Below are 27,523 nucleotides of genomic sequence, written 5' to 3'. Positions count from 1 at the left end.
TTACAGGAGTTTGAGCCTTTTTTCCATAGAACATCTTATTTAACGACTGTGGAAACATCATCCCAGCTACAGCTGGCAACCTCAAATGTTGCTCAGATAAGGACCTTTCTAAAGGTAATAACCATCTCAGCCTAACTCAAATCATTGGCACTGTAGCATATGCTGTTCCTAAGGAAGCACAGAAAGCATACTTAAGGACAGCAGGAGCAGGCCCCTGGGGCAGCGGTGCAAAAGATGCCTCTTTATTCCCAGCCAAGTATCTCCCCAGAACACAGTTTCTCTCTGAAAAGAGTTTGGTCAGCTCCACCACTCCAGTCAGTGGATGTCACCTTACAAAAAGGCACAGATACAGGCCATACCCAGACTGATTCTGTGACTTAAGAGGAATCACCCCAAGCTCAGCGCAGAGCTCACCCTTCCATTTCTGGGACTTCCTTGCCGGCCTCTCGCAGAAGACAGCCTCCCTGCTCCGCACCAACTACTCTGACTTTTGCAATACTGACAATTTGTCATGTATCATGGTGTCCATTGGTGCACAAGCACCCGTGAATTCCACAGCACGCCTTGACTTTGGGTCCTTGAGGCCTGGCTACATCTGCATTCCCGAACTGTGCCCGAACCCAACGCTGCACAAAGCTGCAGGTGTGATTTTTATGGAAGGATGCTACACCCCTCCCTGAAAGAGCAGAGCTAAAAACACTCGTTTCAAATCACGAGTCCACCTGAAAAGACAAAAGCAAACCCAACCTTCCCACTTTTGCACTCCAAGTCACTCTTTTGACAAGTGAACTTGTAACCAACCTCTCATCTGACAGCTCAACCACAACAGATGGGGCAATTTCATCGGGCCCAGGCCCTGAAGCCCACACCTCCCCTTGGCCCAAGCACCCACCGAGGACCTGCACTTGAAATGACACCAGCGAGAAGCCGCGGATAAAAAAGGAGCGGAGCTCGTACCCGAGAGACTCTGGACATCGCACCCCCCGCTCCACTCCCTCAGCCGGGTCGTCCCCGGTAGCTCTGGGGCTGGGGGGGGCACCTGCACCCATCACTCTTCACCGGGACAGCGAGGGGAGAACCGGGGGACACACATCGCCGCCGCCCTGCCCGGCAGTAACCACCCGGTGGCCCCCGGCGTCTCGGCCAGGCGCCCCCGGGGACGCTGGCGGCGGGCAGCCTCTACCGCCGCGGCGAGGCCGGCAGGGCGCCGGGAAGGCATCGGCGGCGGCAGCGAGCGCAGCACAGCGCCGCCCCGGCCCCGCACGCTGCCACGGTCCCGAGCCAGGCCCGCCGGTAAGCTGGCCCGGCCCGTTATTCCGTAGCCCGGGCAGCAGAGGGGCGCTGGCAGCAGCAGTACCGCCTCCGCCACACTCGAGCGGGGCAGAGTAGGGGGAACCGCACCGGCCCCCACCCCCGGGAGTCTTAAAGGGGCAGCGCCCCGGAGCGGAGGCAGTCCCGGAGGTGCCCGGCAGGGAGGCGGCGACGGGGCCGGTCCCGCCGGTGCGGCCCGCGCGGCGGTCGGGGGAGGGAGGGGCGGGAGGGGGCTGGGTGTCTCCTGCTGCTGCTGCTGCCGCCACAGCGCTCGCCGCCTCCCCTCCCCCCCGGCGGGGGCTCCTCGCTGCAGCCTCTGTGCTCCGCTCTCGGTCATGTGACCCTAACGTAACCGGACAGGAAAAGCCGCCGCCGCCGCCGCCGCGCTGACTCCGTTGTTGCTGCTGCTGCTGGGCGCGGAGACGGCGGCGGCCCGAGCGACACCAGGCGCCTCGGCGGCCCGCGCCCCTCAGGTGAGCACCGGCCGCGCCGTGCCTCGCTGGGGGATCCCGGCGCCACCCGCACGTGCGCCCAGCCCCGCCGCACCGGCCGCGGCCCGCGCTGAGGCGGCGGCGGGCGCGGCGGGGCCTGCTCGGCCCTACCTCCTCATTGTGTGCGAGGGGCGGCGGGTGCGGGGCCCGGCCACGCCGCAGCGGGCCGAGGGGGGAGAGGAGGCGGCGGAGGGCCGCGCCTGGCGCCGCCGGGCTGCCCTCCTGACAAACCCCCGCCGGGCCGGGCCGCTCCATCCGGGACACAGCCCGGGGAGGGGGGGGGGGGGGGGGGGGGGGTATGGGCCCGCGCTGAGGAGAGAGGAGGGCCGGGGATTTAAGGGGGGAAAGGGAAAGACAGAAGGGATGGGGTAGGAAAGAAGGGGGTGTCGCCCGGCCCGGTCGGTTGGGGCCCGAGCGGCCTCCCGCCCGAAGCGGGGCGGCCCCCCCCGACCGGCGGCATCCGGCGCAGGGGCGGGCGGGGCGGCGCGGAGGGGGCGGCCCCGCCTGTCTGTCCCCGGCAGGCTGGGCGGCCCTCCCGGCGGCGGCGGCAGCAGCGGCGGTTCCCGTCTCGCGCGCCCTGGCGGCTTCTCTCGCGCTGCGTCTCGCGCTGTCTCCGTCCGTCCGTGCGCGCGTGGCGTGCGCGGGGGGTGGGGAGGGGGGGGAAGGCGGGCAGAGAGCGAGGGGAGGAGGGGCGGGCGCAGCCAGTGAGAGCGGCGCGCGGACACCCGGCCTTCCGCCCCGGCGGCCAATGGGAGGGCTCCGTCACCTCTGCCACTGAGGGCGAGCGTGACTCCGGGGACGAGAGGGGCGGGGGAGCGGGCGGGCTCATGGCCACGCCCCCGCCGCGCGCTACAGCGCCGGCAGGCGGCGGGAGCTCCCGAGCGTCGCCCACCGCCTCCCGCTCCTCGCTGCCGGCGCGCGCGCGCGGTCACGCCTTAGCGGGCGCGGCTGCGGCTGCTTCGGGCCCCGGCGCGGGTCTGCGTCCGGGGCTCGTAGCGCAGCTCGCCCGGTACCGAGCGGCTGCCGTTGTCCCGGAGGAGCGGGCGCTGTCAGGCGGTGGGGCGCTTTCGTGAGCGGCCGGGGCTGGTGCCCTCAGCCGCCGAAGCGGAAGGGACGCCGGGCTCTCGGTGGGAGGTTTGGTGTCCGTGAGGTGTGCGAGTGGGTATCGGGAAGCTGCGGGCCGGGTAGCACCGGGCCAGCAGGTGTTTGCTGCGCTCCGTTCCCGGTGCTCCCCTCTTTCCCCCGGGCCTGCCTCGCCCCCTCTGCGGGGCGGCAGCGGCGCTTTCTCCTTCTCGTCCTTGAACCATGCCCACCGCTTCTCCCCCCGTGTCTCCGAAATAAACGCACGCTTTCAGACAGGGCTGGGCCTCGCGTGGTTTTTCACCGGCCGTCGAGTGAGCTGGGTGATGTGAAAAGTTGTGACAAGGCTGAGCCGGCCCGCCTGTCAGCCGTGTGGCCGAAGGGCTGTCCCCAAGCCGTTTCGGGGCACAAGAAGTATGTTAGGCAGCTCTTGAACCTATCAACACTAAAGCAGAACGTGCTGGTGTTGATCACTTTTTTTTTTTTTTTTTAGCTAAGGGTAAAACTGAACACACACATACCTAGAATCACAGAATGGTTTGGGTTGGAAGGGACCTTAATGATCATCCAGTTCCAACCCCATCTTGTTTCAGTGAGCAGGGACACCACTACACCAGGTTGCTCCAAGCCCCATCCAACCTGGCCTTGAACACTTTCAGGTATGGGGCAGCCACAGTTTCTCTGGGCAACCTCTGCCAGTGCCTCACCCCCCTCATAGGGAAGAACTTTTTCCTAATGTCTAACCTAAATCTCCCTTCTGACAGCTTAAAGCCATTACCTTTTGTCTTGCCCCTCCAGGCCCTTGTAAAAAGTCCCTCTCCAGATTTATGTAGGCCCCCTTCAGGTATTAGGAGACTGCTGTATAATGTACAGAGTGCTTTCCTTACTCTTTTCTTCTGCTGTGTAATTATTCTAGTGCTTTCAGTTCAAAGCATTTAAATATCTTTTGAATATACACAAGAACTTAGTGTTGTGCCTGCATATGAACCGTGTCATTTCATGCAAAGAGATTAATTCAGGTCTCTGACAAAAGACAACAGCTTCGAGTGCCACAGCGACTGCTGTCACTATGAGCAAAACAAACTCAAGGTGATAGTAACTAGAAAAAATGCCTTTCTGGCTTGGAGTTCCCTCCCACTGATGGTTGGTTCTGCCTGACAAATTTTGCTGTCCAAGTACAAACTGGATTTAGCACTGATGAATTAAAATATGTGGCAAGCAGAATAATCTAAACTAAAGCTAAAAAAAAAAAAAAAAAAAAAAAAAAAAAAAAAAAAAAAAGAGAGAAGAAAAAGGTGTGTTTTCCGTAGCATGGCAAAGTCTACCTGCATAGAGCATTTTGCAGGACTAAATAACGATTAATAGGGTTTTAGCTACTGCTGATAGTGTTACCCCTTTTGGAAAGGAGAGGATTACTGTCTGTACAAACATGCAGTAACTTAGGAGAGGATGGACCTGAAGAGAACTGAAACTTTATTTTTTTAGGTTTTTTTTTTAGTGTAAGAAAATAATCAACTGTATCTTAAACTGTATTTCTTTGCCCTTTCACCCCTGACTTGAGTTCTGATCTCTTGTGAATGCAAAGGAATGCACTTGGTCAGCCTGGTTGCTGGTCTAAATAAGAGCACATTCTTCACTATCCAGTAAGTAGAAATACTTGTTTTTTTTCAATGACTAAATGTATTGGTACACATGGAATACACTTTTATTCCCTTTCCCAAAATAGCCACACTCTGGTTTTCACTGAATTTATACTGTATGTATGTTCTATTAGATAAGTATTTACTGTATTTCTTACTGAAATGAGTTCTTTGTACCTTACCTAAAATTTCAGTAACTTCCTATTACATTTGGAGGAGAGGGGGGGGAAAAAAGCAACAAACAAGACTATTCCATTCTTGGCAGTGTTCAAGGCCAGGTTGGACAGGGCCTTGGGTGATACGGTTTAGTGCGAGGTGTCCCTGCCCATGGCAGGGGGGCTTGGAACTAGAGGATCTTAAGGTCCGTTCCAACCCAGACCATTCTGTGATAAATTTACTGCTTTTGAGCCACTTCCCCTAGTTTTACCTTCTCTTTCTTTTCTTTTCATAGAGCATCTGCACTGCCATGGCAGTCCAGATGCTCTATGAAAAGAAAGAGAAAATAACAGATATACAGAGACACTGAAAACTCAGGTTAAAAGTATCTAAACTTGTCTTTTAGTGGGTTCTGCTCTTGCCTCTTCCACACAGTTAGGTGAACATAGCTGATACCAGAAGGGAGATTTATTTTTCCTGTTTGAACAGTCAAGTAATAATCAAAATACTTTGTCCTTCCCATTACAAATAGTTGTTTTAACTACTTAACGTTTCTTCCTCTCTTTTTGCTATTTGTATTTCTATATCCAAGCCCCCACATACCTTTTCAGCACTCTTTAGTCCTGGCTCTTCTTTGCTCTTTAAGCCTCGGCAAACTGCTTGCACCTTTGTGAATTGCATTGGTCAGCATGAAACCTGCCTGCGTGTATGATATCATTTATACAATAGCTTGGGATTAAGAGGTGTTACTAGAGCATGACATATGGATATTAGCGGAAGATAACTGTTAAGGGACAGCTACTGTTGCATCTGAGCATCTGCTGTTTTTACATGGAAGTCATTTGCTTTTCAGAGTGGAAAAAAATGGATTTGGCCAACCATGGACTTATTCTGCTGCAGCAGCTAAACGCTCAGAGAGAGTTTGGTTTCCTGTGTGACTGCACAGTGGCCATTGGTGATGTCTACTTCAAGGCACACAAATCAGTCCTTGCCTCTTTCTCCAACTACTTCAAGATGCTGTTTGTTCATCAGACCAGGTAACTGTAAAAAGGTTCACTGTTCAAAGGGTGTTAAGTTAGCTAAGCTAAGGAGGTCTAATCGCATTTTGAAACCTAAAAATGTTCTTTTTGCTTCTTGCAATGACATGAGGAATAGGGAATCCAGACTTGCCTGCAAAACAGAATCTCACTTTAAAATGTGTTAAACTGTGATACATTAACACTACTGTTACAATTTAGCACAAGTTCTTTATCCTTAAAAAAAAACCCTAGAATTCCTAGAATTTAAAGGATCTTGTCTTCACTCTTACACTTTCATTCCCCCACTCTCTATCCTCTAGTCTGTCTTGGCACTATTCTTGGCATTTCTGTAACAAAAGCATAAGACTGTTTTAAAGATTATTTGGTCTTTTTCACAAATATTTGAACTATCTCAAAAAGTTTGTTGAGTGAAACTCTTAACTCTTTGGCTTGGTAACCTACTGTATTGGTAACCTAGCAAGAGTATTCGGACTGCAGCATGGAGTCATGACCATTCCTGAATTTCTGTCCTTTCCTTAATGTTGGTTTAATACAAGAACTGCAAATAACTCTGAAAACCAGCAAGAATCCCAGCTCCTCTCTTGTTAGCCAAGTGGCCTAACCAAGGTGTTCCTGATTTTCTTTCTTCTGTGAACATTGCCTCTCTTTCTGCACAGAGATCCAGCTTCAGCTGGAGGGGTGGTGGGTGTTTCAAAAGGTTGATGCACAGGGAATGCTCTCAGCTGGAGGATGTTGGTGCTTTCAGTCCTGTTAGGTGCTTTCAGTCCCGTTAGGCTGCCATGGCAGCCAAAGCATCTCCCTTTGCTGAGCACTATAACCAAGAGACTGTAACCTGACCAGGTGTACTGCTGGTGCTGCCCTTTCTTCTTCCCTGATCAAGGGAAGCTACTGTTCTGCTCTGCAAGGAGTGTGGCATCCACGGGTTGAATGTGCTCAGGCTGTACCTACTGCACCAGATGCTCAGGGGATTCACATCCTGTCCTGTGCTGTTTCTGGATCATAATGCAGTTGAGCCAAGGTGATACACGCATTTGCAGAACTCTTAACTGTAAACACTTAGTAAGACATAGAAGCCAAACAGGCAAGTTTTAGATGTTTCCAGGGCTAAGTACTAAGAAAAGCTTAGTAGACTGTGAATTTAGAGTCCAGTGCTAGCAGATTTTAATTTAGCTACTGATGCATTTGAATCCAACCAAAATAAGGGGAAAAACATCACAATTTACAAAATATGTTAACATGTGACAACAAATCTGTAATACAACAGCAATTTAGAAAGGAGCAAACTGCAACAGGGCAGCTTTGTCTTTCAAGCCAGTTGCTTTTCTGAGGGAAAAAAAAAGTCATTTTTCAAGTGGCCAGTAAGATGAGCTTTTTTTACATTAAAGCATTTCTCTGTATTTATTGCAGATTCTGCCTTTTGAATTTAAGTAGATGTCTCTGATTTTTACCAATGTTGGAATAACCTAGATCTGGTTAAAAAAAAAGTTTTCCTTATCTCTTATTGATCATTCTGTTTCTCCTTTCAGTGAATGTGTCCGCTTGAAAGCGACTGACATACAGCCAGATATCTTCAGTTATCTCTTGCATTTGATGTACACGGGGAAGATGGCACCGCAACTTATTGACCCAGTTCGACTAGAACAGGGAATAAAGTTTCTGCATGCATATCCACTAATTCAAGAGGCCAGCCTTGCAAGTCAGGGAACTTTTTCTCACCCGGATCAAGTTTTTCCATTAGCATCTTCATTATATGGCATTCAGATTGCAGATCACCAGATAAGACATCCCACTAAGGTTTCATCAGCGACTGACAAACTCGGGCGAGAACCAAGGCCACAGACGTCGCGAATGAACCAGGAGCAGGTTTCCGAAGGCTCGCAGCTCTCGCAGTTAGCTACAAATCTGCCACAAGTGAGCCGGACGAATATGTCTGCTTCCGACCCATTGCCATCTTCTTTATCTCCAGAATTGGTGTCTGCTGCTGGTAATAATTCACCTTCAGGTGAAGAGGCCAACATGGAAGCATCTTCTTCAGATGAGCAACCTGCCTCACTCACAATAGCACATGTCAAACCAAGCATTATGAAAAGGAACGGAAGCTTCCCGAAATACTATGCCTGCCATCTCTGTGGTCGCCGGTTTAATCTGCGAAGTAGTCTGCGTGAGCACCTGCAGATTCACACTGGAGTTCCCTTCACGTCTAACCAGCAGGGAGAAAGTAATATGTCTTTGTCTCTCTGTAATAACACAGGTGATAAAGATGCTGTGGAAGTGCCTGAAGCAGGGATGATCAGTGACAGCGAGCTGCAGCAGATCTCAGACTCCCCAATAATTGATGGGCAGCAGCAGTCAGAGACACCGCCCCCCTCTGATATTGCAGACATAGACAACTTGGAGCAGGCAGATCAAGAGAGGGAAGTAAAAAGGCGGAAATACGAATGTTCCATTTGTGGTCGCAAATTTATTCAGAAAAGCCACTGGAGGGAGCACATGTACATACACACTGGCAAGCCCTTCAAATGCAGCACTTGTGACAAAAGCTTTTGTAGGGCTAACCAGGCTGCCAGACACGTGTGCCTAAACCAGAGCATGGACACGTACACCATGGTGGACAAACAGACTCTGGAACTCTGTACTTTTGAGGAAGGCAGTCAAATGGACAACATGCTAGTACAGACCAACAAGCCCTACAAATGTAACTTGTGTGACAAAACGTTTTCCACTCCCAATGAAGTAGTCAAACATTCGTGCCAAAATCAAAACTCTGTCTTTACACTAGAAGAAGATCGCTCCATTCTGCTAGGTGGTGGGGACACAGAAGCTACAGAGACTGATAATGCAGTGTTAGCCTCCATCAAAAAAGAGCAGGAAGCAGTGTTGTTAGACTGAATGTGAAACCTGTATCAATTTTTTAAAGTTTCTTATTTTTTATTAAATCAATCGTTTCCTCCCTCCACCTCTTACCTCACATACCCCTGCCATCTTTTCCACCAGCCTCCTTCCCACCCTTTGTCTTCAGCAACGAGAACTGTACTGGCACGTTAGGAAATTGGACTTGCCTCTCCCACCAAAACACAAAAAAAGTTATTGCATCAAACCACAACATAATTGATTTTAATACAAAGGAATGTGTGAAAAAATAATCCAGCTAACTATGCTGATAGTATTAGTTAATCCAAATTTAATAGATTTTAAACAAAATTTAGAGTGCTTAAAAGTGTATTTAGATACAATGACAAGCATAATGAGAAATGAGTATCAGTTTGGTAAACAAAGAAAAATATATATTTATATTAGTTTCCCTGGTAAAAGGCATTTTGAGAAGATCTGGCAGATTAAAACACCATGCTTTTTAGAAGACCATCTGCAAGTTGGTTACGGTTATAACTTAAAACCTTCAGAACTTTTCTCAGTGAATGTAAAAATCTCTGTTCATTGAGTCAGTAAGAGCTGAGGGTGTCGGGTTTCTATTAGACATATGTTTTCCTTCAAGTATGCCTTTGGGTATCTGTTTCACATAGCATCATTGAGTCAAGCAAAGTACTTACTTGGTCAAATTTTGACTTAAGTAGCTATAATAATAATGTGATGGAAATCTTTATATATATATATAAAAATACTGTATATGTATAAAGATTTTTATATATATATATAAAGTGTTTGTGTGTATATTGGGTACAGGCAAATACACATGTCCTTTTTAAGTAACTGGCCGTCTACTCTGAGATTCAGCCCAGAATGTCTTTTAGTTGTTTGTCAAAACTAGTCATGGCACGGTTATTTTTAATCAAATGTAAAGCATTCCAAGCTGTGTGCATTTTTATTGGCCTGTTGAGGAGAAGCTAATAGGTAATTGAGGTCATCCAAGCTACAAAGGAAACTGGAGAATTCCATACTGGTAAGCATAGTGCCGTTGTTAGTGCAGCACAGGTATGGGTTGTTAGCTGTAGGTTTCAGTCATTCTGGATGGAAGGAGAGAGACAAGCTTTTTACCCAGGCAAGAAATGTCCACAATTTCATTTGGTTTAATGGCATGAGTTAAGAGGAAAAAATGGTGCAGAGACATTGTAGTAATAGGGGATCATGGTTGTTTTAAAGTGAATCTGTAGTGCTGGCAAATTTTGCTTTGTGAGCATCCCATTATTTTCAAAGCCAAGACAAAGTCTGCAAAACCTGAAAGGGTGAATTCTGTAGTTTTAGTTACTGCTGATGGTAGCACTGCATCTTTGTGTTCAAAATCAAGTTGTTGATTCTTATTATTTTATATAGATGCCCAGACTTCTTGCTGGTAGTCTAAAACCCTAAACTGACAGCAGCAGTGAAGCCCACAGAGCAATTATTGGGCCAACAGAAGGCATAAGCAGACGGAATAAGTGCCCCATCATAAACGGAGACGGTGTGTGGTTTTGGGGAGGGGTGGGAGGGCAAGTCACAAACTACAGCTCTTCTCTGCATATACATTTAAACTGAGTATCATCTTTTTGTGTATAGTTAAGTTCTCAGATTTGTAAGTTTTTATACATCATTTCATTGAATAAAAACTGAATTAAATGGGATACGATTTATTCAGTTGAAGGTGAAAGGTTGTTGGCTTTCAATCTTTCTGAAAGAGCTCCTACTGAGTAATATATTCTGTTTATCAGACTGAAACCTCCATCATACATATGAACAAATAGCTAACTAAAGGTTAAAGCAGTGGATTTAGAAAAAAAAAAATCACTGCGTACTCATTTTTTCCCAGTTTATTATGTGACAATTATTGTAAGTGGTGTTGAGTTTATTATCTGTTGTATTACAGTAATAACTGAAAATCAATTTATTTTAAAGTATAAAAGTGTTTTGACGTAAAAAGAAATCACATCTTACACAATTATTTTAGTGTTGCCCATTTTAAAACTGGTTTAGGATCTTCGTCTACCAGTATAATTTCTTTAGAAGTTTTTTATTTCATCTCACTTAGCCTGAAATTCTTTCAGAGTAGGAAAACAAAAGAATACATCTTTCCTGATTCAGGGTAAGTTTGGCTTTTGAGGTAGCTGTGGTTTAGGGGCAGTCACAAGTTCATTTCCAAAATGACTACAGCTGCCAAAGGTGCTGCTGCCTCATCTGTCAGCTACTGCTTAGTCAGATGCTCGTGTTTTTACAGAGCTCCAGTTCTGCTTCAGTGCAGAGTACAACAGCTCAATGCCCCAGGTAGGTGGCTGTCTCAGATGGGGACACATGGATGGCCACACCATTTTTTGTGAGACATTCAGCAGCACCAGGTTTACCTTAATTCCTACTCTCACCTCTCCTTCTCCACTGTTTGGAGAACATGGGCTCAAGTGTTGAGAAACAACCAGTATGTAAAAGTGCTATTTTTCCTTAAAATCTGTTCCCTGTTTCAGCTCTGCAGAGGGTTTTAAGCAACTCATGGATTGCGCAAGGGCAGAAACAGGGAGGAGGAGGAGGCTTACTGAAGCGAGCACTGCTGCTGGCAACATCCAGGCTGAAGAGGGTAGGAAGTGGTGACTCTCACATGGGTAGACCCTCATCTGCTGGGCAGCATAGCCTCCCAGCTGCTGAAAGAATGAGCAGCATAGAGCAGGGAACAAGCAAACAGGGAAGAAGTTGGTTATGGTAGCACTGCTATAGCCAGAAGCATGAAACTACAGGCCCAGAAAAGATACTTTCAACTGTTCATATTTATTCTTAAGAAACAACACTGTTAGGTAAAGAGAAAAAAAAAAGTCATAATAAAGAAATTATTTTTATATGTGTTCAGCTATGATAATGGTTTATTTTAAATACCTGTTACTGTCTGATGTTCCATAGTGATGTTTAAATCATTGCCTCTCCCTGGTTGAACAGTTTTGTTCCTCTACAATGAATTAGGAACAGTATGTTATGGTTATTAACGCCTGCATCAAGAATGTGGGTAATTACAGTAAGAGTTTTGTTCAAGATTTTTCATTAAATCCTTCCTGAATTATTACAGTTAAAGATAACTTTAGGTTTTAACTTTAAACTTCTGACACAGAAATTTGTGACCCAGTTGCTTATTACTCAGTCAATATGCTCACCTCCTGAAGTTGTGAATTTTCTGCTAAAGAAGACAGCTTTGCAGGAACTGCTGACTAACCAGTGAAAATCAGCCATCATTCAAGGCTGATACACTAGCAGTGGTGATAAAGCCTGGCTGTTTAAAAAGCCTGGCTGTTTAAAAAGCCTAGCTGTTGTCCTACCTGAGCTTGTATGTTTCCATTTCTACAGTTCAATCTTATTATTTGATATACATTTTAAATCTGCATTCTTGCACAGATTTAAAAAAAAAAAAAAGTCTCATTTTGAGGCATACGGATGACATCTTTGGCAATACTGACAATGGAAAGAGACCCAGGACAAGTCCTGATTTGTGTACAAGAACTGCAAAGTAACCTTCAGAGAAACCTCACTCCTGTTCACCGAGTTTATTAAAGTTCAGTTTCCCTGCCCTACTTACTATTTTCCAGTAAAGCTGCGGTACCATCTGCATTTACAAAACCCCTACCGCGGGTATGCCCTGAAGGGTCACCGCTCTCCTCTCACACACGAGGCCTGTGTAACAAATACGTTCCCTCTCCCCACAACATCCCTCAGAAGCACCAACCGGCGCAATGACGCAGCCCTCCGGGTTCACCCCAAGTAAAGGGGCACTAAGGCGGCGTGCCCCACTGCCCGGCACTGCCTTACCGAAGGCAAGGCAGGGCAGGGCAGCGAGAGCCGCTGCCGGGGAGCTGCGGCAGGACCGCGGGCCGGGAAGGCGGAGGTTAACACTCACGGCTCGCCGGCGCTTGGTCCCTGACAGGGCGGAAAGGGGCGTAGAGCCGGCACTACAACTGCAGAGATCGGGTCCGGCAGGTCTGTGGGAAGCAGTAACGGCCGGAAGCGCGTATGCGCAGGGCGGCTGTTGGCCGATGGCGGTTATCTCCCTCCTCCTCAGGTGGGTTTATGCTCCCTCCGCCTCCTCTTGCCCGGGTCACCGCTGGTGTGAGCGGAAGGACATGGCGTACCGTTGCTGGACGCGTGGGGGCGGAGTGGGCTCTTCCCGCCCGATACCCGCTGCCGGCGTGGGTAGAGAGAATTGGGTCCTCGCGGTTGGTTTAGTCCTGGAAACTGACAGACTGGGGAAGTCTGTTACCTTTCCCACAGGCCAGGGTGATACTGAGGGCTGGGGAGTCTCCCGGGGTAAATGTGTGTCTCGGAGCAAAGGGCCACCAGTGTCCGGCTGAAATCTGTAATAAGCTCGTATCTGTGTGCAGAGCTGTGCTACGAGGACTGACCTACAGTGAAAGCAGCTCATGCTAAACAGGCAGTCGGAAAGACAGCTGGGCAGTTACTCAGGAAGCAGCCCTGAGTAAAGGGCTGTAAAATTGTGGCCCTGCCCCTAAGGACAACACCTTTCCTGTTCTGGGGTGGTTTGGGGTTGGTTTGGGTTGGTGTGTTTAGTTTTAACATTCTATTAACTGTTTCCTCTTAAGAGAGTGGGAACATTCAAGGCACGGAAGTAGCACTGAGGTGTTTTACATTTCATAGCATAGTTTGGGTAGGAAGGGACCTCCAAAGCTGATCTGGTCCAACCCCCCTGCAACGACAAGCAGGGACTCCTTCAACTAGATCATGTTGCTCAGAACCACATCCAGCCTGGCTGCGCATGTCTTCAGGGATGGTGCATCTACCACGTTTCTGGGCAGCCTGTTGCAGTGTTTTACCATGAGAAGTCACGCAGTGTTGCAACACCATATAAAACATTTTTCTGCCTCTGATACTCCTGCAAGTGAGTGTGAGGTGACAGCTTCCTCTGCGCCTGGCCATGCCCTACAGAGTGCATACGTCCACTCCAGAGTGCATACAGGAGCTGAGGTTTTTGCATGGTGAGAGGAAGCAACTGCAGCTGCTGCTGCCAAGAGGATTTATTTGCTCTGGCAAGTAGCTGCTGGTAGCAATACTCGCTTGTAGTACCACTCCTCAGTGGTGGCTGTTATGTGGGAAATGAGCACATTTATTTCCTATTGCTGTCAAGGAATTACATTAAACATGGTTATAAGAAACGAGAAATAGGGATATGATACCACTGGCACTTAGCACTGATGTCTCTGCACTGATCATAAGGGGCAGAGGTCATTTGCAAAAGAGTAACACTCCGAGCTTTACACGGTCTTCTGGGTAGCCTCGAATTGCTCTGACTAAAGTAAAGCTGGTGGGTTTGAAGACACACCAGCTTGCAAGCACTGTAGAAGAGGGCAGTTCCTCAGTTTGTCTTTAAGACCTACTAGCTAAGTGGCAAAATCATTCTTCAGTGTCTGCTCTCCAAGGGAGTTTCTTGGTATCATCCTGCAGTAACAAATGTATTAAGATTACACAGGTGAGTTGCTCCAGCTACTCAGAAACCCAGGAGAAACTCCAGGGTATAACTAGAGCAATTCAAGCACTTGCTGAAGAGACGGTTCGGTCTAGGAATGGCACAGCCTCTCCAGGTGAGAGGGACATCTGTGGCAAAGGCTTATGCTGCAGCCAGCCACACTGGCCCTGTCAAGAAGGCCACAATGCCCTGAGACTGCTGTTTTGATGTAGGCAATGCCACAGTCTGGAACAAGTCATCTGCACATGACTGAGGGGCCACACTCTACCCACCCAATGGGTTTTTCACCTTGCACCAGGCCTGGGGATTTTGGACGAGGCTCCACTCACAACCAGGCTGGAGGTACAGGATGAAGGTTAGGACTGGGAGAGAAGCAGAATGGAAGCATCTCACTGGGGTAGGGCTACAAAGGATCTGCAGAAGGAAGGGGAAGGCTGCAAAAAGTCTGTGTAACACCTGGTGGAGAGTGAGAGCAGAGAACACTGTTGAGCTGGAATGACAACAAACGAGTGTTTCAAGCATGGAAGCGCTAAAGAGAATGTGGTTTTCTCCCCTTCTTTCTTGGTCTTGTCTTCCCTCGTCTCAGCTTCAGTTTTCCCTTTTACCTGAGAGCATGTGCAGGAGATGCTACTGTTTCTGTCCCCATCTCCTCATAGGAAAGGGGAGAAGGAGGCAGGGGACCCTATGCCACCCCAGGTGAGGGGAGTGGGTTGAGATATCTTCTGGTACCTTGGGTCAGTTGTGCACACCTTTGCATGGAACACACGTGTAGCCACACTGAGCATTAAAGGCATTGCTTTTTAATGACCATGACAAAGATATGGAGTCTTTCAAAAGACTCCAAAAAAGCAAGCCTCATTGATAAAGCTCCTGGCTCTGCCACAGCCTTACCAGTTTTTCTCCAAGACTGGCATCTCTCCAAATCACATGTGAACGCTTCACACATCTGACAGAAAGAAGACAATTAGAAATGCTTTATTAATGACTAGTTACTCTCTCAAGACCACCTTATTTTGCCAAGCAGTTTTCAGAGGTGGAGGTAAAGAAGGTCTCAGTTAAGCAGGGGTAGTAAAATAGTCTAGGGAGAGACTTTACCTGTCATCTTTTCTGATTCAGATTTCATTGAAATACAAAATGCTTTGAGAGCAAGACACTCCATGCTTACCATGAAAAAAAAACACTCATGCTCTTATGGATTTTCAGAGCTTTACTAGAGGGGGAAGTGTATTTGACCTCATGATGAGGCCACTTCCCAGTCTCACACTCTTCCTGGAAAGGCATAATCTCTGGTTTCCTATTCAAAACCAGTTTGTTGGGAGCTTTTTTAATAACTTTATAATAGTAGTCTTATTATATATGACTGCACTCTTACACAAACTTCTGCTGTGATTTGGAGCCCAAAATGATGCAATGTTGCATGGATCCAGGCAGCCACTATTGCTCTAGTCCTCATTAACATCCCTTATCTCCACCTGGACATGCAGTGAGAGAGGACACATAGGGTGGATGAGTCCCAGTGACATAAATGTTTATGGTTTTCTTTAACAGCTCTGGGGGCCTTGTTATTTTATAGGGTCCATTCCCAGATGGCATTTTTCTGTAGTAAGCTATGGAGTGTTCAGGCTTTTCTACTAAATCCTGGAATATGTGCTCTCCAAGATCCTAACATCTCTAGCACAGCATATAATTCAATTCTTACTATGAGGCAGAGGTAACCATTGGATTTCTTGTAGCACCCCATCGAGGGCTGTTTTTCCCCCACCTATCCATTGACTCCTCAAAAGATGAATTCGTGGCAAGGCCTGTGTTTCTCTTGTTCTCAGCGGACCGTGTGTACGTTGTAGCGAGCGTCCATGGCCTGTTCACAGGTTCATCTCAGCCGCCACCTCTTAAGACACCACCGATGCGCTGCCCCACAGTGACCTCTTGTGGATGTAGTAACGTTTCCAGCTTTTCAGCCAATGGAGCGTATGCTACACGAGTGCTGGGACTATGGTTTAAGACTTGAGATAGGAGAGAAAACGTGTACTGGAGTCCCTGTCAGATGAAAGCAAACCTCATCCTATCTGCCTCCGGTGCTGGGATCATAAAAGCTGAAGACACCTACTGTGAGGACGTAAGAGTAATGTCAGGTAAAGTGCTGGTCCATTAGACAGAAGCAATATAGCCCTGTGGCCAGTGGGTGGGTAGTGACTTGCCTATTGACACCTACAGTTGTGACTAATTTTTTGCTAAGTGAAGGCTGTCCTTGGCAAGTGTCCTTACCTACCAACTACATTTGGGCTCCTGTGTCAATGTTGTAAAGCAGTAGTCATTAACTGCCACCATCACTTTGGTACTTCAGTCCCCAGGAGGGCAAGCAGCAGCTGCTTGGACTGGCACAGGATCAGGCTCCTACCTTGATTTCCTGCATATTCATGGTGTAGGGTCAGTGTTGATAGATGTGGGTCTCCCAGAGCTCACATGGTCTGTGACCCCATTAAGTTGTACTGTGTCACTGTCACCCCCTGTTATGGATCCCGGAGGACTATAATGAAGAGTCAATGAGGCAAACTCAGCCTGTTGCTGTAAATCAGGCTTTTTTGTAAATCAAATGTATTGTTAGCACATTTAACTGACTTGGAGATTGCTCTGTATCTAAATGTATTTTCCATAATGACTTATGCTCAGTATTAATGCACGTGCTCCTCTATTTCCCCATTTTGCTTTCTCCTTTTTGCATAGAGACAGGGTAGCTCTTTTCCATTACATTCACTTTAGCTGAGGTTCTCCTCTGTTTTTTATAATTTGTGGTATATACCAGTATATCTGCAAACATACACTGGAGGACCTCTTAGAAGATACTACCACCTAACCCTGGCTAAGGCTAAGAATTCCAGTGCTCCCTTTGCTTCCTTTCCATCATGCTGAAGGTGTCCCCTATACCACCCCAGGAAGCAGGAGAGCACCAGCAGCCCAGCTCTTGGTGGATACATTTCTGAAAGCTTTTTGGGATAACCTTGTGTATTCCTCCCTTCCAGCTCAGAAGTCTGGTCTATAACTTTCATGTGCCTTGTTGCAAGTAGTTCTGGAGACTTTCATGCCTATCAGAAACTACCACTTACTTCTGCACAGGTGTAGAGGCAGCAGGCCTTCCCTCTTTCTGGTCTCTGTATGCAGTGTACACGCTCTTCCTTCTGCATCCGAAAGGCGCTGCTCCCAGCTCGCATCAGGCCCTTGCAGTAGCTCTGCCTCAGGGCAGTGCCTGGGCAGCAGTTGAGCAAGCCACCTCTGTGAGTCTGGGCCCCATTTCTGTTGCTGTCTTACTGTTTCCTGACTTGATTCAGCCTGGCACTGATTACAGGTGGCAATCTAGAACTGAATCTGCATTTCCCTGCAAAGCCCACTGAGGCAGCTCATTATTTCACACGTATATCTTGTGCTCACACATCACCGATGCAAGCTAGTGCTGGGTCATACTTTTTCCTCTTTAACGGCTATTCAAGCTGAATGGAAGCTCACCTATATGGGAAGATAACCGCTGGAAGTTGCTGAGTTTGCCATGCCAATCATCTCTCCAGCTTTTGGGGGGTTATGAAACAGGGAGTCTGGTCCTAAATGCATTTGGGGTGCAATCCGCATCGACCGGTGAGAAACCAACGAGCTGTGGCTCCTTTTGTCTGGAAGGCGAGCTGTGAGTTTGCAACAGACAGCACTAGATGGTGCAGTCACACCAGCACAATCACCCGGGAGTCCTGGCTGGCTGTCCAGCCACCCTTCTCAGGGGGCAGCACTGTGCACCCTGAGGAGTGTTTATTTCTGTGACAGCATTGCTATACGGGGAGGCTGCACTGGGAAGCCAAAGAGGGCGGAAAACACTGTTTAGCAGCAGGCCTGCCCCAGAGAGCAGAGCCCTTTCCACGGTGGGCTGCAGAGATCCGAGAGCACAAAGTCCTGAGGCTTGCAGCAGCAGGTGCACAAGGGGGGACCTTTTCACATCTTCAGTGATGAAAAAAAGTTTCTTATATCATCACACCCGCCATGCAGGGCTGGCCAGGAGCAGGCCGTTGCACTGGCACCACTCAACGATTCAGAAAGCGGAAGATGACACTTTCACTGACCTGCCCTTGCTCAGCAACTTGGCGAGGACACTTTGCTATGGAAAGACCTGTGGGAGGGCCTTGGATGACTGTCTGTCTTCCCACTGTAAGCACCTTGAGGTAATGGTAGACATATAGATATGTAGATACATACATACATTAATACATATGAATGTACGTGGGAATAGATGTTCTGAAAGGTGGGAGAGAGAGCAAGATAGTTTCCTCAACTCCAGGATGCATCACTGTTCTTGAAATTTTTGCCTCTGCGGTGAAACAGAAACCTTTCTCTGGATCTGAGCATCCAGTTCCTACAGGAAGAGATGCTGGAGTCAGGAGAAGGTGTTGAAGCAGGAAAGACCAGCATCCTCAGTGAGCAGCTCCTAGAATGCTCAGACATGACAGATCCCCCAGCCGTGAGTGAGGCGAACAGGACAGGAAGGGAAAATGAGCCTCAATGGGGTGTTTTGTGTCCCCCACACTCTGTTGTCAGTAAACCTGAGAGAGCCATGATCTGACAAGCGGGTGGCAGAGAAACATTAGCAGGGCAGAAACACCAGCATTTCCCTGCATGCTGTGTTCCAGCTATAGCAGGGAAGTGAAAGGCCAAGGGGAAGTAACTCTAGGCTTCAGTGTGGCTGCTGCAGTTCCCTGTCCCCAGGTCCAGAGAGGAGACAGAGCCTGAGCATGTCCTGCCAGTGGGAGCATACATGGATGCACACATATACTCAGAGTAATCCACTGCACAGGCTGGAAGGGCTTACTCTCACTTGTCTGTATGGACAGGAAAGGGTCGAAACGGTAGGTGACAAGGTGCATGGGAAGCTGCAGATCCAACCTTGCATGCAGGCAGACCAGCGCATGGGTAGCTGGAGATCACTCAGGAGCTGACAGTCCTGGTCGGACACTTCCTGATTGCCTAAGCACCCCTTTTTCCAACCAGATTTGCGTATCCCACATGCCATTGGTCATAGTGCTTGTAGTAAGCGTGGTTAAAGCCCTTCCCAAATCTTCGCTCATGAAGCCAAGCCATCATCATCACAAATGCTCCTCCAGCCTGGAGCACCACCTTATGAGAGGGGTAAGAAACATTGATTCTCCAAGCATCAGCAATATATCCCTCTATTTAATTTTCTCTGTTTAGAAAAACAGGGTATCTTCTCCCTTTATAGACACTCTGCTCCCATAGTTTAGTTATACTTTCAGCTCACAACAGAATCAGAAAGAAGTGTAGATTTTTCCATGGAATATTAAGACAGGCTAACTTCAGCACTTTTTTGACAGTCTATTTTAAGCTCTTCTGAGCCAAAGAATCATTAATATTTCAGTCTAGCTCATTTAAAATTCAAACATAACCTTCTAAACTTTGATCTGTGTCCTGTATCTAGAGTAGGAGCCAGTTAGATGGTTTTGATGTCTTCCTTTCTATTACTTAAATAGGTAATTAGGGGGAAAACTGAGCACTTAACTTTACACTTCACACATCATAATTAGCTGTACTAATTATGTACTAATAGATACTTTTGTATTTCTTGCTTTCAGCAAATTTTAAAAACTATTCTCCCTTTCCCTCAGCAGAAAGGGAAAGCACCAGCCTCACAGCATCTTTGGTTCATTGCTAACTGTTACTTTAAAGATATGAACTTGCCTTTAAATTGAAGATATTATTACTTCAAGTTTTCATATGTGTGTATGAACATATTATTTGAAAAGGACTCTATCATAGAGATGCTACTGCGGCCAGAAAGCATTCATCTGCTGCAGTTATTGATGGACTTTATTTGTTACCAAGATGTTTTTTTCCATACTACATATAGAGGGAACTCCACTTTGGTGCTTTTTTGTTTGTTTGTTTTTGTTGTGGTTTCCTCATTTTGTTTTGTGTAGGGTTTTTGGGGAGGTGGGTGTGGGTTTTTCAATTATGAGGGTTTGCACATAGTGAGTGGTTCAGAACATTTCTGCCTGGAGGAGCAGCCCATGGTCACAGCAGGGCCAAGTTCTGGAAAAGCATATCTGGTTAAAATGCAGTTGGCTTGAGGACAGAGAGTATAAAAACACAGTACATAGAATGGAAGCTCCATAGCCAGTAGAGTGTATTTCCTGGCTACAGGAAAAAAAGGTAGAGAATAAAGAATCAAGATCCCACCTTTCCCCTTCCATTTCTCACCCATCTGTGCAGAGTGGGATCTTCAGCCCCCATTAAGCTCTTGCTTGTTGCCTACCATCCTGCTTCCCCCAGCTGCTCTGGATGACTTATTTTACTTTCTTGTGTTGCTGCAAACAGGTCACAAATTAATGTTCAATTAAAAGTGCTCTCTTTTTTTATAACTCATTTCAACCTTTTTCTGGTTTTGCAGCAGATTGTGGAGCCTCTCAGGTTTTCTTCTAGAGCCAAGTTGGTCATAACAAACAGTTCTGTTCCCAGCAACAGAAATCTTACATCACTTCATGAATGTTTGTCTCTGCTCCTACAGTCCTTCTCCAGCTGTGCTCTTCTGCTTCCCTGTATGTTGTCAGTGCCACTCACTGCCACTTCCCTGCTAGCTGTACCTTGCCAGTCAGTGGAGGCAGTAAATCAATACTTTGCATAGTTTACAACTCAAAATTCAAGCAGGATTACATTATTTTTCAGTGATGTGCCAAGGTTCATGGTTTTTATATTATGATACAGCAGCGTAACAGGTTGGTTTGCCTTAGCACATCACCACTGCACTCCTGTACATTAAGCCACAAGGAAAAATGGGAGGTTTTGAAGTTTTAAGCAAAATCATCTCTGCTGCTTAGATTGTTGCTTGTAAGGTTAGATGCTCCTCAGTGACCCACGCTCTTAATAAGAAAGCAAAGACAAGATGTGATGTCTCTTTTATTGAAAAAATAAATAGATAATAAATAACAGGATATCCAGAGCCTTGAGGCACATCAAGAAGTGATTACAGAAAGAAGTATTGCATCTGTTCTTTCCTTGAACAACTATTGGTTATGAGTGAAAGAAAAAAAAATAGCAATTTCAACATAGTATGCTGCCATAATGAACATGAGCCTACTTCTACCAATTGTTATCAATGCTGGCTAAAAGGATTTCTGTTGGTTTGGGTTTTTTTTAATTAAATATACTTTTGTATTGAAGAACGGCAAGCAATATGCCCAGCCTTTGCCACACAATTCTTACTGATGCAGGTTCCTCTCCTGCATCTGTGAGGCATTAACTGGCTCTGCTGTGGGGAGGAGAGAGGATGTATAAGCCTGGACCCAATTGCAGGATTAAGACTGATTATGCAAAAATCCAATAAAAGCATTTTCCCAGCAGGAACACTTATACCAAAGAGAATAATGCTATTTTGAAGAATGTTCAGCAAATATTCTAGTTTAGAAGAGTTTGTGTCAGCACTAAAATAATGGGCAGGTCATGTTTGTAGTCTTAATTGCTCACATGGAATGATAGTGAAAACACCATCTGGGAGTTAAACAAACAAACACACACACACCCCCCCCCAACCCTAAAACAAATGTATTTGGGCTAAGAAAAGTTTTCTCTAAACAAACACCCACATTGCTGCCAGGGACTGTGGGAAGACTGGCTTTCCAGTCAGCATCTCAAACAATTTGGCTGACATTTCTCCCTCAGAGCTGTATATATAACCTTCCATCCCCTTCACATTAGTGAGACAGCCTTGAAACCTTCACTTTTTTCAGCCACCTCTTAAACTACAAAAGCAAGTGAATTTGGAATCCCGTGGTCAGCCTCCTCCCATGTTTGCCTTCCTGCCTTGATGTCTTGCCAGGGGGTCTTGGTATGCAGAAGAGGTGATCCTAGTGCTGATGGCTGGGGCCAGATGCATGAGTGTGTGAACTCATATCTGTACCTAATGCTGTACGGGGCAGAGGTAGCTTGGGACCCTGGGGTGCATTGGGTCCGGGTACCCTGGAGTCCTGGGCATACACTATCCAGGTAGCTGTTCTCAGATATTGGCTGAGCATCACCTCTCTCTGTCCTGGAGTTTGTGAGCCTCACTGAAAAGTGTTAGTACAGGTGGTTGTGTCAGGTTTTCTGCTTCATACAGTTGTTTCTATGAGAAATGAAGGCACCGCTGACGATGTCTTGCTGACCCTGGGACTGTGTGCTGATAATATCCTAGAAGTGAGTTTAAAAGTTCACAAGGAACCTGCTTACTGAGCAGGGAGACAGCTAGCTAGCTCAAGCAGGAGACAGAAGACCGCAGCACTGCAAAACCAAGGGGCCACAGAAAATGGTGACGGGGGGCAGTTTCACTGGGGAGGAGGCAGGGATTGCTGTCAGGCTCCTTCCTGAAGGCTTCTTGGGATGCCTGCCTTCCAGGAGAGCAGCTGGCTTGTAAATGCCTTGCAATTTTTTTTTTTTTACAATTCTGTCTTGTCTAGCTGCTTAGACAAAAAGGCACGTTGCTGTTTTTTATTTTATAGTCTGGTGCCTTTGTCGCAGGGACAGAGAGATATCTGTAGTGTAGGTCATGCAGACACAGTGAAGCTGCCACAGGACTTTTCAGAGACCGTGCCCAGGAAGCAGCTGCATGGCATATTGGACTTCTCCATCTCTACTTTCATTTTATTACCAGTCCTTGCACTAAGGACTGAGATGTGTGAGTTTTTCAAGCTCTGGGAACGAATGTCATTTTCAAGGAGGAATAGGAGACATTTTTTAAAACTGTTCTTACTGTTTTGAAGTGTCAACATTATTTTCCCAAGAGGATGTTGGAGCAGAACAGACACAGGACTTTACTACGCCCTTATCCCTATCTTTCATTCTTACTTTTGTAAAGACTAAATTTAATGTCCAACTAGAAATGACATGAGCCCTAAGTTAGGTATTAGTATTGTGGTGGCTAGGCTTCCATCTTAGCAGCATCTTAAAATGTTCATAGAATCACCCTCTTTCACCACATTTCATCCATCTTCCCAAAATGAGACCTCCAAAATCTGTGTTGTAAATCCCACTGGCCATTTGATCCACATTGCTCCTCATTCCAAACCACGTCCTTCCTTGCAGTCCCATCAGCCTCCTCAGGCTTGTTCCCCTCCCATGTGGCAGTGTGAATGACAAATGTCTAGCACCCAGACATGACCATCTCAGGAATCCTCTGTGCTTTTGGCAAACTGCCTGCCCATCCCTAGGCACTTGCTGTATCCAAGCTGTGCAGGTTCCTCAGCAAGCACAGCTGCCTCCCATATGCTCTGGATCTGAATGGAAGAGCCAGATCCACTTCTATAGCTTGAATTAATAGGCAGGATACTTGAGCTATTGCCAATAAAACAGCCTTACAGAAGAGAAAACAGCACACAAACCTTCCTGGGATGCAAGAGGCTTGGCCTCCAATTCCTACTTTGATGCCCATTTAGGGACCTAATGTTAATCAGCAACAGGATAGTATAAATGCATAAGCCTTGCAGAAGACTAGCAGAGATTGTGTGCCTTGAGCAAAGTCTGATGGGAGATGCTGGTTGGATCTGTACCTGCAGATGCCAGAGTTGGACAGTGAGATAAGTTGCCTGCAGCATGAGTCCCTTGATGCAGTATAAAAGTGAGTGACAAGGCATCCTGCAGTGTTTCAACATCCCTTCGTTTGCTGTGACCAGTGCAGGTGGTTGCAGATACATGTAGCTTTATAAAATGAGTTCAGGCGTGAATCTATGAAAGTCTATCGAGGTGCAAATGATGCTAAACATCCCTAGCCACAGAACATAGATGGCTGGAAAAATTTCAGTCCAAGGTCTGTAAACATAAATCACAAGCACCTCCGGGGTTTTGGTGCCATGAGGAGTATATGCTGGCTAACCCGAAGAGGGGGAGCCTAGAAGATACCAGTTATGGGCCTAAGGTACTTAATCTGATAGTCTAAGATGAATTTTTTGTGACATGTATGTTCTTGCTTTGCTGGTTCTTTTTATACACTTCAGTTGTACCAGCAAGGCATATGATTTACAAACTTTCATTCTGTCTCACTGAATACTATTATCTATCTTGAATTTAAAGGTTTTTTTTTTTCTTAACAGACTTCTGAAGTAGCTTACTCTTATTACTTCTTGTGAAGTATGCATATTTCATAGAAATCTACAAGCAGTTTAATTCTGTAATCAGTTCCTTTAATTCACATCAAAAACTGAACATCAGTCAACAATGAATGAAGTGTCAGGAGCAAATCTAACTCTCTGAAGATGAAGCAACCATCAGAAAATGATTTATAGTAAGCAAGCTGAAAAAACACCACGTATACACATTAGAACAAATCTGTAGTTGCATTTTATTTAATCAATGAAAATCTACCTTAAAAACACAAAATCAAATCTGGTAACCCAATACATTGGATTAGAGAAAGCTTCAAGCTTTTAAGCACAAGCCAGAAGTCACAGTCTCAAATGAGAGTTTCAGAGGCCAAAGCAATATGCTGGAACAAGGTAGTATCTTTATGTGGAGGCATGCTCCCTGCACCACTAGTACAGTTTCAGGTGCAGCATTTATTTAGCTGTCAGTTATATAGAAGCAGCTTTTGTATTTGTTTTATAGTTAAGTTTGTCGCATTGCTTACCTAGGCCCTGGATTAATAGAGAAAACAGGCAAGTTAAAGCACTCACCTATCCAATTACCACCAACAGACAATTTACATTGTGGTAACACTAGCTTTATTTAAATGAGGTTCAGACAGGAATTAACTTTACATATTATTAACAGCTTTGGAGCTACAAACATAGGAATCAGGATTACACAGGTCATGCTACTGTTATTTTGTTTTACCTGCTGCAGTTACTGCAATATGGCTTAACGTACATAGGTATATAATTTGTACAAATTCAGCCAAGTTTGCACTTGTGAGGTGTTATTAAGAGCATGATTAACTTGCAAGCCAACTTCAACCTGTGGAAACCAACAGAGGGTGTTGGAATTGCCCAAAGCTAAAGGGGAAAGCTGCCACTAATGATGGACAGATAGACTGGATTGTTTGAAACCACATTGTTTGGCTTTAAATATTTATATAATTTGCTCTGAGGTAAGGAAAAATTTTTTGATGCTTCCACACAGGGCAGCACCAGATGGTGCAATCACACCAGTGCAATCAGTCACATTGCTTGCTGTATGTGCAGCCTGAGGAGAGGCAAGCACCTGCCATAACAAGAGCATTTGTACACTAAAAGTTGATTTTAAAATAAATTACTATACAGGTAGGATAGTGAGCTATTGTTCAAATTGATGGGCATCAGTTTCACAAAGCGCGGTTTGTAACCTTCACTTTAGAAATCAGAGCTGAAAGTACTGACTTGTACCCCATGCTTGATTTTAATGTAAACAACAAAAGAGAGGACCAGCTCCTGTCAGGGACAGACTTCCCACAACTCTCAGTCTTGGGGCTTCTTTCCATCTTTAAATTTTCCTGTTCATTTTCATCTCCAGCTATTGTCAGTCCAATCCAACTTACATGAAGGTTTTCAAGATCTCAGCACACCTACGGTCTCATGAGCTTTTTTGCAATCCAAGGCAGAATTCATCACCAAGTCCTTACCCTCCTTCCTACTCTCCCCTCAATGAAGACAGGAGCATGAAGGATCTCAGGAAATGCTGTGGTGGGAAAGAGGTTCAGGCAAGGCTTGGGCAAGAAAGAAGGAAGGATGTTAGATGGTTTAAGTGTAGGGAAAAGCATGGGGTTGGATGGGGCAGTGACCAGAAATGAGCAGACCCTGGAATGAGAGGGCTGCAATTTGAGGGTTGTGATACATGAGCAAGATGACAGGGAAATGGTCAGTCAGGAGGTTTCTCAAACAAGAGAGGACTGCAAGTAGAAGCGATCAGTGGATCTGACATAGGTCAGGGCTCTCCTTTTGTCTTTAGAAATATCATAGTTCTACATTAAAATCAGAACTGGGTTTAGGATATACATATAAATATTCAAAGCAAGACAGCCAAGTTTTTGAGAGATTTTACAAGGGGAAGAACCTGGAACAATAAATAGGAAACAATGTGTTATCAATTTCCATTCCAATGGTATCAATTCCTCTCCAGGCTACTCTACAAAATTCATTTAAGGGTATGCCTAAATAATACAGAAGTATCATAGCTCTACATTAAAATCAGAATTGGGTTTAAGACATACATATAAATACTCAACACATTACAGTCCAGTCCTGAGACCTGAAGTCTGGAACAACAGAAGAAGGGTATTCTCAATCTCCTTTCAAGTTACACTGTAGAAGTAATTTCTGACTGAATCAGGCCTGCACAAATACAACTGAAGGATGGACAGAGATACCTGAATGGGCCTGAAAGGCAGCAATCTTGAGCATCTTGCTCAAGAATTTGTGCGTGATCCAGTTCCTGCTGTTTGATAGACACATCTGCTACTTGGCCAGAAGTCTCATATGTTCTCATCAGTCAGCCCTCCTCTTTCCCCTTCACACACAAGCAGCATCTACAGCCACTCATTGGTCAAATCAAGGCAGCTACGGAACATGTGGGGGGCAAGGGAGACTGCAGGAAGAAAGAAGGGGGATTCGGGGATGAGTGAAGGGATTCAAGGAGGTGGGACAGACAGGACACATGTTAAGTGAGGGGACAGTAACAGCTGTGGCACAAATTTCAGTGGTCTGTCCATTCACTCAGTTGTGCACCTCTGGTCTAAATGGTGTATTTTGGGTAGAGGCAAATGACCTTTGAATGGAACACATATGCGGATAGAGCCAACATAAAAGGCATTGTTGTTTTAATAGAAATGACAAAGAAGGTGAGGTCTTTGAAAGAGCAGATGTTAACATCCAAGAATAAGGGTAGTGAATAAAGCTCCTGGTTTTGTCACAGGATTGTCAGTTTTCTCTAGGACTGTTCTCATCTCTCCAAATGCCACATGGATGTTTAGCACATCTGAAAGAAAAATGACAGTAAAAAATGTTTTATTAATGACAACTTACTCTCCCAAGAAAATCTTATTTTTCCAAGCAGTTCTCAGAGATAAAGTTCTCATGACTTAGTGAAGCAAGTGCAGTAAATAACCTCAGAAGAGAATGCACCTTTCATTTCTGATTCAGAATTTACTGAAGTGCAAAGAGCTTTGGTACATGAGGCACTCCAGGTTTACCATGAAGGCAATAGTCACATCCTTTAGATCTTGAAAGGATCGTTGGTAAGAGAGGAAGCGTGTTTGTGGTTTAAATCCCACACATTAAACGTGTGCCGTATATGACTGTATCTAGGAAAACTGAAACCACATTTTCAGCCTCCCACAAATATCACCCCAAACTACAGGCCACAACAAAGGCCATTAAGATGTGGATAGCTGTACAGAAAAGAAACAAAGTGTTGAGTAGCCAGAAAGAGGCAGTAAAATGA

At 46.2% G+C, this 27,523-nt stretch overlaps 2 protein-coding genes and 1 long non-coding RNA gene across 6 annotated transcripts in view; 1 reads left to right on the top strand and 2 right to left on the bottom strand.

Annotated features, from left to right (window-relative positions):
- Positions 1 to 1,650: 1,650 nt before the first annotated feature.
- Positions 1,651 to 10,283, top strand: ZBTB2 (zinc finger and BTB domain containing 2). The gene is made up of 3 exons (XM_061471583.1): positions 1,651 to 1,784; positions 5,532 to 5,715; positions 7,245 to 10,283. The coding sequence occupies exons 2-3, from the start codon at positions 5,543 to 5,545 to the stop codon at positions 8,605 to 8,607; spliced, it is 1,536 nt and encodes a 511-aa protein (XP_061327567.1). The 5' UTR covers positions 1,651 to 1,784; positions 5,532 to 5,542; the 3' UTR covers positions 8,608 to 10,283.
- LOC133278596 (uncharacterized) lies at positions 5,099 to 12,616 on the bottom strand. Of its 2 annotated transcripts, none has more exons than XR_009746604.1 (3): positions 12,518 to 12,616; positions 11,509 to 11,578; positions 5,099 to 5,378 (listed from the first exon to the last, which is right to left on the bottom strand). It is a non-coding gene; the product is annotated as an uncharacterized LOC133278596 (long non-coding RNA). The 2 variants fall into 2 exon arrangements; XR_009746603.1 differs by lacking the exon at positions 12,518 to 12,616 and having other exon boundaries at positions 5,113 to 5,155; positions 5,282 to 5,378; positions 11,509 to 12,439.
- Positions 12,617 to 24,432: 11,816 nt separating this feature from the next.
- AKAP12 (A-kinase anchoring protein 12) overlaps positions 24,433 to 27,523 on the bottom strand; it is a 32,628-nt gene continuing 29,537 nt past the window's right edge. For all 3 annotated transcript variants that reach the window (XM_061471530.1, XM_061471531.1, XM_061471532.1), the window contains one exon: positions 24,433 to 27,058. In XM_061471530.1, the coding sequence (XP_061327514.1) occupies positions 27,050 to 27,058 (9 nt within the window). In that variant the 3' untranslated portion in view covers positions 24,433 to 27,049. The remainder of the gene's footprint in view (positions 27,059 to 27,523) is intronic.

This window comes from Pezoporus flaviventris, unplaced genomic scaffold (assembly GCF_033815535.1).
Source record: "Pezoporus flaviventris isolate CSIRO_AGI_PZ_B2104156 unplaced genomic scaffold, CSIRO_AGI_Pfla_v1 ptg000066l, whole genome shotgun sequence".
In the NCBI taxonomy this organism is placed as follows: Eukaryota; Metazoa; Chordata; class Aves; order Psittaciformes; family Psittacidae; genus Pezoporus; species Pezoporus flaviventris.
The sequence above is the reverse complement of the archived record's forward strand: the minus strand, read 5'-3'. Positions and strand labels throughout refer to the sequence as shown.